General features: G+C 33.7%; 1 protein-coding gene across 1 annotated transcript; it reads right to left on the reverse strand.

The window, feature by feature from the left end:
* Nucleotides 1–364: 364 nt before the first annotated feature.
* On the reverse strand, nt 365–8381 carry LOC130646246 (chromatin modification-related protein MEAF6-like). The gene is made up of 8 exons (XM_057452421.1): nt 7845–8381; nt 3100–3212; nt 2572–2665; nt 2085–2124; nt 1930–1998; nt 1463–1499; nt 881–935; nt 365–470 (listed from the first exon to the last, which is right to left on the reverse strand). The coding sequence occupies exons 1-8, from the start codon at nt 7917–7919 to the stop codon at nt 447–449; spliced, it is 507 nt and encodes a 168-aa protein (XP_057308404.1). The 5' UTR covers nt 7920–8381; the 3' UTR covers nt 365–446.
* Between the last annotated feature and the right edge of the window lie 1675 nt (nt 8382–10056).

Genomic DNA, 10056 nt, shown 5'->3' on the forward strand with positions numbered 1-10056 from the left:
TTGAAAAGAAAAATAACTGCAACAAATTACTGTGATTAGAATTTTTTAAATCGACATAGCGATACACTTATTGCTTTATTTGGAATTTTTACCGTTTACTATATTATTACATTTTTGGACATTATTTATTGCGATTTACAAAGGTAACTTGCATTTTGCGACACAATTTATAATTCAGACCATAATAATCTATTTCATTCAGGTAGTGCTTGGGAAGTAAAGAATATGTTTTGAAAAGCGAAGACACATGGTTGGGGATCAATCTATCCGTAGAAGTTACTATTGTTTGCTCTGTCGTTCATTTCACCATTTTTATCACAGCTTCCAACAACGCATCGTATGCTAGTGACAATATGGTAATGTGTTTAGTTCTAAAGACGGTATATTAATCATAATATTTATTTACATGTCATACATTACATAGAAAAATATTTCAATCCATCTCATTAGTTCGAGTAAGCATCGTCACCCTGCAGAAAAATTGAGATTATCAGGTTACACAAGTATCTAATTTTCCAAGAAGGAAAAACAATAATTATTGGCAGATAAAATACTCCAAGAGCATTTTAGGTTTTTTGAGATTTAAAAAAGTCAATTATGACGTTTAGGGTAAAAGGGAAGGCAAGGAGATTCATTTAGGAAAGTTATAGCATTTTACGTTTGACGAAAACAACAACAAACGAAAAATTATGATGGAAAAAACGGGAGTCAGCTTTAACGAGAATAGTCAAAATCTTATACTCACGAAACTTTCTGCTTGCATAACTGTCTGTCGTTAAAGTGACAAAATTGAGTAATTTTTACACTACAAAATTCATCTTCAATATATATCCTTTCTGTTTGAATAGTCTGCCGAAATTTCAAATATAAACAAACTTACATCTACGTCGATGTCTCGATTTTTACTTAAACCTTTTTTCAACTTCAGTTCGATTCTAGAAAAACAAACAACACGCGATAGTTATGACATCAAAAATTTTACAGTGATTCCTTAAAATTTTGAGACATTGAGAAGGGAAGCATCTTTATTAGGAAACGTTTATAAATTCATTGAAAAAAAATTAAACCAATATCATAAAAACATATAAAAAAAAAGAATACAACTGTCTAACATTGAAATTTTTACATATAAGGAAACACAGAAATACTTTGATCTTATTAAAAAAAATAAAAAAAATTCGCGAAATTATTAAAAATACCAATTCAAAATTCGCGAAATTGAATCCTGTCAAAATAAGATTTTTTAACCTCGTGATTTTAAATCCGCGAGAAAATGTTTTAATCGTAAATTCGCGAAATTCTTGAAAATATCAAATTCATGAAATTAATCCTCGTGAATTTTTTAATATACTAAATTCGCGAAATTGAATCCTCTTGAAATACGACTTTTTTAACCTCGCAAATTTAAATCCGCGCGAAAATTTCTGCAGTAGAAATTGCAAAGAATTTGAAACGATGTTACCTGTGTTTACTACCCTTCTTCTTTCTGTGATGATGGCCTATAAAACATAATTTAATTTTCATACAAATGCAATCATTTATAAAATATGTAAAAAAAAACTGACCAACAATGAGTTTTTATTATAATACTATGTTTCGGACATGCTAAGTCGTTTTACGAGATTATTTTTCTTCATTTACCACATATTTGTAGTAAGTGTTTTTAGCGAAAAAATTTATATACTACTAGTATAACTGTTTTCACTTTTCTTATTGATCGTTTTTAGATCTGGATAATGATATTCGAAATATATATTTAAAATAAAAACTCATTGTTGGTCAATTAATTTCTACTAAAAAATATTTATTAACATTAGGATGAGAACCTTTTAAACTGATTTCTTGTATTTCCAATATTGACTTTTAAAACGCAAGGGGAACCGTTTAACATTTTTTTCTCGCAGGTTAATCCAAAATTAAATTCCTTACCTTTCATGATTTTACCTGAATGTTCTGAATGTGTGTGATGCAGTGCATTGTCCAGTTGAAAATTATCTTCTAAAACAAGAAGACAAAACATCCTATAGGCAAATATCTTGTTCTATCTTCTATTACCGTAATATCAACACTTGGTATATACTTACTTTTGTCTTCTTGCTGCGCTATTCCCATACCCGCCACAGCCTAAAAATACGGTGATTATTTAAAGATAGCCATGAAAGAAAACAATTCAACTTCCTCTCCTTCGGATTAAAATCTGCTACCAAATCCAACTAGCTAATTTACTATCAACAAATTTTGTAGCTACCAAATTTTCCTAGTTTATTACTAGAATATCACAGTTACACTCATAATTCGTATTATGAAATGGTGAAGTCACGAAAACCTTTTTAGAACCAATATAATCATTCCTGATTATTTTTTCATCTAGTATATCATCCCCATGGTTATTTGGATTGGAGCAACCTGAATGTGCTTTCGTTCAATAAAAAACAGCTAAATATACGGAAGCTTTATAATTGCCTAAGTAACAGAAAACTTAAAGATACTTTTCCAGGTTTTTTTACACAGCGAAATGTTATGAATTCCGGTAAATGTTGAATGCGTTTGATAGACGTAGTCACAACTTACAGCTGCTGAAGTTATAGATGATTTTGAAAACAATCGTTCAGATTCCTTAAATTTGCGATTTCTTTTCTCAATTTTCTGGTTAGGTCCGCCAGTTCTATAAAAAAAATAACACACATGTAGCTGGGGAAAAAGGAGTAAAAATTTACTAAATATTCAACCGTGTTTAACACGGTTGAATGTTTAGTAAATTTCAACACTGTTAATGTTCTATTTATTAGTAACAGTATATATAATACTGCAACAACACTTCACCAGTTTACAGCTAGTAATTAATGTCAAAAAGAGTTAAATAGAGTTACAGAGGTGAAAAGAAAGTTTAAATTGTCGGAATCTTTAATCGTATATTTACAAAACTGTCTAAAAAAAGGAAAAAGATGGAGGCAAATATTAGGAAAAGGACTTCTTGAAATTATATTTAAAAAATATATATACAAAAACAAACACAGTTTGAATTAATATATATATATATACTTGAAAATGTGGGTAACAAAAGCAAAATTATATGGCAAAATTTATCGTTAAACATACTTTTGTGACAGCAATCTATCCCATCCTCTTATAATATTGCCATATAATTGAGTATCTTCTAAATAACTTCCTTCAAATGCATATACTTGCCTTTCCAGATTTGCCAAACTAAGCTAAAATAGAAGAAAGAGTTACAATCCGAAACGCTTTCATGTTTTACACAAACCCTGCCCCTAGTGAACAAAGGTATATATGTTTGAGAAACAAAGACTCATGGTGATGTATAGTTAGCTGAAAGTCATAATTTAATACCCTAACAATAACTCCATCGTGGTATTTTACAAGAGCATCATGTCCACAAATGTCCACATACATATATAAATTCATCTAATATCAAGGCAGCACTTTTTTCCATTGATTCCACAGAGTTGCGTGACTTCACTAAATACAGCTTTTGTTTGCCGATGTATATCATTATGCTTTTTATCAAAGTTATATGCTTCACGCATACAATTCTGGGCATGTTTGAATCACGCAGTTCTTGTAGACAGACCAAGTAATATCAACATAAATTTTGTTTTTCTGTCTTAATAAGATTTTATATGGTTCCAATATACAACATTGGCAATGTACTGCAACCAAAACGGATATTTTCAAATTGGTAAAGTATATGCATGTGTTTTCAGGCCAACAACCCAAAATCACTAGTAAAATTACTAGTGGCTTATGGGACACGATCTATTTTTTGTCTTATTTGCGCCTTTGACCCTGAGTAATGCCTATAAAACATGTGTGGCAGGAGCTGGATTTCAATTGGTATAAGTATATATTTCAGAAAAAAAAAATGGGGAATGTTGGTGGGTTGGGGAGAAACGAAACAAACAAAGAGGTAATGGACTAAACAGAAAATACTTTATTTTGCACTGTTGTTAGGGATATTTAGGGGTTAGGGGTATTTCTGCTGTTAGAGCTTTCTTGATTTTAAGGGTTAGGCTGTCAAACTTTTAGCATGGCTATATTTTAGTCCCATTTTTATTCTTGTTTCTCTTTGCTGCTGTTTCATAATTTCCCATTAAGATCAGCTCCATTGTAATACAAAAGTTATTTAATCTGTGACTATGGTTACTGTTAAACTTTGTATATGTTAAAACAAAAGTTCTACATTATTGATTGCTTGAAAATAGATGTGTGAACGGTGCAAAGAATGTAATTTTTCATATCAATTTACTATTGCAGCCATTTGTTAACAATTTAGCAATTTACACTGTGTTCTGTAGTTAAGTAACTTTATACTTCCTTCCATTAAAATGAACTTTGAGGAGAAAGCATGGTTGATTTAAGCATGGGAAGTGAAAGTGGTGTTAGAATATTCTTTTTAGTGATGATTCAAATATCCTAATATCCTAATCTTGAATTTAATCCCTCTGTATAAACAAACACATAACATATATAATCAGGATGATCACAGTTTGAATGCCTTTTAGAAATAAGATTTCACTACAAAGGTAAACATTCTTCCTTCAAGGTTTTGGAAGCAATAACCTATCTTTTATGGTGCTCAGGCAGTACATGATCTTTAAATCACACAAATAACTTAGTTATAGCTATGCTAAAGTAGTCAGAGAAAACTTTTAAATATGCTGTTATACCAGTATAAATAAAGTATATACACCTCCTAGTTATGCATCAATTACATCCTACTTATAACAAGCAAATCACTTTATTTAAACTGTTGAAAGCAAAATTCACACACTTAAGTTGAAATTCGCATTCTCTTTTAGTGCTGAGAAGGAAAGATTTGTGACCAACTACAATTATTTAAAGCCAATAAAAAAATTGATGAAGGGAACACCGGTTTTTATGTGAAAACTTCCATGCTTACATAAGCTGTAATATCCACCCTATTTTTATTCAACTAAAACTGTGTGTGTACGTGAAATATAGCAGGAAACCAATGTATGTATTTGCTTTTTATTCAACTAAAACCGTGTGTACAGGTAATATGGCAAGCTTATTTTGATTGTATACATATGGTTGTTTACAGGCAAAGCTATATTTTTACTGGAAGCATGCTACCTTATAAACCCTTTGCTGAGTATACAAACCTGGTTTTATCAGCAAAGCTAACTTTTAAGTTACTTCTATTTAAAAACAAAAGACAATGCGGACAGGGAATAAATGTATATATTAGCATTTAAAATATAACACAGCATAGTTATGCTGTGATTGTCTTATTTAAGTTATATGTATTGGATGATTAACCTTCAAATTAAAGGTAGCATATTAATTATACTGTAACAGCATATTTAGAACTTTTTCCATAAAGATTTGAATATACTTTGATCAGATATTGATAATACATGCACACTTTTTTCTTATAGTTACCTATACATGCTTTCTACTAAACTAACTGAAGCCACATGTTTAGCACACTCAAAATGGATGTTTCAAGCCTAGACATTGCGCACTGTGATTTTTTTTTATAGGTGAATCGGCGCATATTTAGTATATGATTTTATGTAAACAAAAATTACATTGCACTTTTAGCCATTGGCTTGCCCTTTTTGGAATTTTGAGCGAGAAAAATACTCAACCGATTGGGGGGGGGGCATTAACTCATGGCTGTTTCGCTACGGTCACACCGCGGACAAAATTAAAATAGTCTCCACAATTTTTTTGGAAATTTTGTAGTTTTATCATTAATGATACTTTTCTTGCATATATATATATATATATATATATATTGTTTTAATTTTACTGAAATAAAAAGTACTAAAACAATTTACTTTTTCGCTTCAATCCAAAATCCTTTTTAAATATATATCCTCGTGTTATGAGTTTCGAGTTATTTCGTCGAACAAAACACACAAAACTACATTACTTTTGGCGAAAGTTTAATCTTTCCAGCCTTGTGCATCGCCGGGTTACTAGCTACGGACTTGGCATAGGGGGCCTGAAAACATGGTTCTATTGGCTGGTACCATGCACCGTTCGTCTTGCGAACTATAAACTACTTAAACTTTAAGTTAAAGTCTTCTTTAGGCGCTAAAAAAGAGGAGAAAAAGTAGCTAAAGTGGTGCACAGCAATTTGATGTAGTTTGATCCTTTTTCTGTTTAATTAAATAAATATCTAAACTTTTAAGGCAAGTCACAGCGATGGCGTATAATGTTTTGGTATTTATGGTTTTCCCAAAAAATTACGGCGGATAGTGTTTACCTTGGACTTGAATTGCTTGACCCAGGAATCTTCGTTTGAAACCGGAATTTTTTGCAAATATTGGAATAAGCAAGACAATAGTGTCTCAGCCATTTTGAAGCTAACTGAAGGTTGGCAGAGAACAAGGTAAGGGAAAAAACAGTAAACTACTTTATTTTGCAGGGATTTTAATATTATTTTTTTGCTATAAGAGCACATTTGATTTCAAGAAATTGTTTTATAGATATTGTTATCTTTTTTAATCTTGTTTCTTCTGTTTTATAATTTTCTGCAAAGAGTATATAGGTATTTTTTGGCCATACAGTTTTGCATTTTGCATCGTGTTCTGTAGCTAAGTAACTTAATACTTCTTTTTCATATTTAGTTAAGACCTTTGTGGGCTTTCTCAAGATAAAATTGTTGAAATCAAAGATGTTTATAGTTAGCTCACAGCTGTTTCGTAGCGGACAAAAATGTTATGAAAAAAAAATTCGATTTACCCTCTTATTTAAAACAGGATATATATATATATATATCTCAAAAACAAAATAAGATTTTTATATTCTGTAAAAAGAATAATCGCAGATAAATTGTCCATGTTATTAGAACAACAAAATTTTTGGACACCTGTCTGAAATTGGTAAATTAAGGCCAAAATTTCTAAAAATGGCTTAAAAATTATCATTTAGATGAATGTCTTCCACAACATCTCTTTATGGTCCACAGGTTAGGTTAAATATCTGCAATGAGAAATACTTAAATTTTATTAATGTCCGAAATTGTCCAAGGGTTGTTTTGGGGTCAAATGAAGAGGGTGCTGATAAGCTGCAAATGCCTGCATATATATATAAGGACGAGTTCGGGCGACCTTTCTAATTTAATTGGCGGTTGTCGCTCGGAACCGCCCGCACTTTCCCGAACACGCCCGGAACATTCCCGAACACGCCCGGATCATTCCCCAAATGCAATTCCTTGTAACATACCATGCGGACGATAGTTATAAGTTATTTATCAAGTAAATCTTATTTTGAACTATTAAAAACAGTTCTTTTAAGAACTTCGCTACCACATGGTAAGTTTTATTTTTATAGTTTTTTGAATCATTAGTGTCTGTTTTTCTTTTCTTTTTTGAGCATTGTTCGGGTCAATTGAGGGGTTTTCAGGCAAATATATACTTGACTTTTTTTTAAACTCGCCCGAAAACGCCCACACTTTTTACGGCGTATGGGGCTTATGGGCACCCTCGTGTCCAATGTGAGAAATATGTGAAAAACGGCCTTTAGCTAGAGCCTGAATGTATAAAATTTGTTTATTAACTGATTAAAAAACATTACTTTGGATTCCGAGGCCATTAAAGATGATTTAGATGAAATATTAAACTTTCCAAAATTGTCCAAAGGATCACTTTTGGTCCTAAGGTTTTACGGGCTAAACAAAACGTCATTCAGAGTCGACAGTTTCAACATTACGTTTAGCTAGCCAGAGTACTACGTCCTTATTTTCTGCCAAACCTGTCTCAGTCTACCTCCGTGGTTTGCGTATATCTAATTATGGCTTTGTAACGTATTTGTATATAAGGAAAAAAGGTTAAGAAAGGATTGAAACTTACTGCCAGTTCTTCTTTCTTTTTTAATAAGTCAGCAAGTTCTGCCCTGGTGTCAGATATGTTTTGGTCGTGCGCCATGTTGCTTTTTGTCTTCAAAATTTGAAAGTGCGCCTAAATAGGAAAAAATAAAAAAATGCTTTGGAGCGCCCATCTGATAAATACTCAGTGTGTGTGTGTCATTCAGAGGTCAATCATTTCAGAGGTAAAAGCTACCACAAAGTCCAGAGAGTACCGTGGTTGATTTGTACATCTTGTCCGAACATTCTTTAATTTATTATAAAGGTTCGACTATGCGCAGATGTGACTGAAAATGTTTGGACGAATCTGGCGACGTTCCGCCAAACATCTTGTAACCACGGTAAGAGTAGTAGTATGGAGTGATTATAATCAGGTTTTCGCTCTTTCCACACCTTTACCCCCAAAAGCACCGCTTTCACCATTTCCACCACCACCTTCATCCCAAAAACAAGTAAAAACTAAATCATATGCTGATATCAACACAAAATAATATTAATACAAATAACCAACATATAATAATATTAAATGTAAGATACATGACGTCATCAACGCATGCACAAAGGCATACAGAATATGAGTAAGGGAAATTCCAATCCTTGACCAAATCAAAAAAAAAATGCTGGTTGAAAGTGAAATATACCTATAATAAAGATGAGTTGGTTCAAAAATGCAATCAGTAAAATATATCACACCTTGTCGGCATCAGTAGCGGCAACTCGCGAAGCTCTCGTTAAACAACTAAGGAGCGTGCGGGATACCTTTAGTTACTATTATAACAAGGCCAGGGATCAATTTTCAGGAACAACAACTCTCCACGATAAAGTTCAACGGGTAACCATCGAAGATGAATACCAAGGAATTGAGGACCTCAAACACATGTTTGGGAAAGAATCTAAGCATGCCACCAACACGGAGGTGATCGAGGATATCCATTTTTGATATCAATTTTTTTGATGATGACGACACGGAAATGATAGAAGACGGAAACCGCATCAAAACATGGAGGTTCAACAAAAACCTTAACCAGCCATTGGCATATACCATTATGCGAAAAATCACACCACACGTAGACATGCGCGTGAAGGTGGTATACAGCTTTAGCTCTGATATTTACAGAGGCGGAGGCGACGTGGCAAATTACCACAAAACAAAGAGCTCCGGGTCACATTCAAGCATGGCTGAAATCGAGGCTTTTATCGATGCCTGTGAGATGAAGCGCCTGGATCTGGAAGACGCGGAATTCTGGACGAAAGCTTATTTACCACAAGACAGAACTATCGAGACCCTGGGGGCACATGAAGGTAAAATAGTCTTCAAGCACGTGCAGATCAAGATAATTTCTACGAGGGAGCCCCTACTTGGATGTGGCCAATTACCAGATTGGTTGCGCGGAAAAAGGTGTATTTATAGCTTTGACAAGACGGACGAGAGAACAGACAGCTTGTGCTTCTGGAAAGCCTAGCTGTTCATTACCGGGAAGGGCGAAAACAGTGCGAAAAGGTCCTCACAAGGCCAGCTCTCAAACTGGCTCGTGAATACTACGAGGAACCCAAGTTAAAGAGGGGAGAGGTACGTGCCACGAGGCTCGTCAATTTGGAAGGTATCGCTACAAAATTCAAAATTAATATCAGAGTCTTTGAACCAAAAACAAACAACGACAAGGCCCCATGGCGTCTCGTATATGGACAAGGCCAATACAAAAAAGACTTAGACACGATAAATATTGGTATGCTGCAGGGTCATTGTTTCTATATCAAAAAGATGGAGGTTATAACGCAGCATTGGGAATGCGAGGTTTGTACACAAAGATTCAACAGATCGGAGAACCTCACACGACATAAACAGAATGAATGCGAAGGTATCAAGACCAAGATCATTTGCAAAGGCGATAGGGTTGAGCGCACGCAGAGTAGCTCTGAAAAGGTAATTTATCCCGATAAGGGTTTCAGTTACGCGGCATGCGAATGGATTGAAGCCATGTCAAAGCAAACAGGTAGGCATATATATCATGCTCTATGTGGGCATGGGGGAGAACGTGTGACACGCGACGGCAGTAAGGCTGTATACAAGATTGATGGGTATGATCCTCAGACAAAAACAGTATACGAATACCACGGATGCAAATGGCATGGATGCCCATGTCAGCCTAATAGAACCAAAGTGGATAAAAATAATTTTAATTTCACCAAATTTAAAG

Source organism: Hydractinia symbiolongicarpus, chromosome 5 (assembly GCF_029227915.1).
Source record: "Hydractinia symbiolongicarpus strain clone_291-10 chromosome 5, HSymV2.1, whole genome shotgun sequence".
Taxonomy (NCBI): domain Eukaryota; kingdom Metazoa; phylum Cnidaria; class Hydrozoa; order Anthoathecata; family Hydractiniidae; genus Hydractinia; species Hydractinia symbiolongicarpus.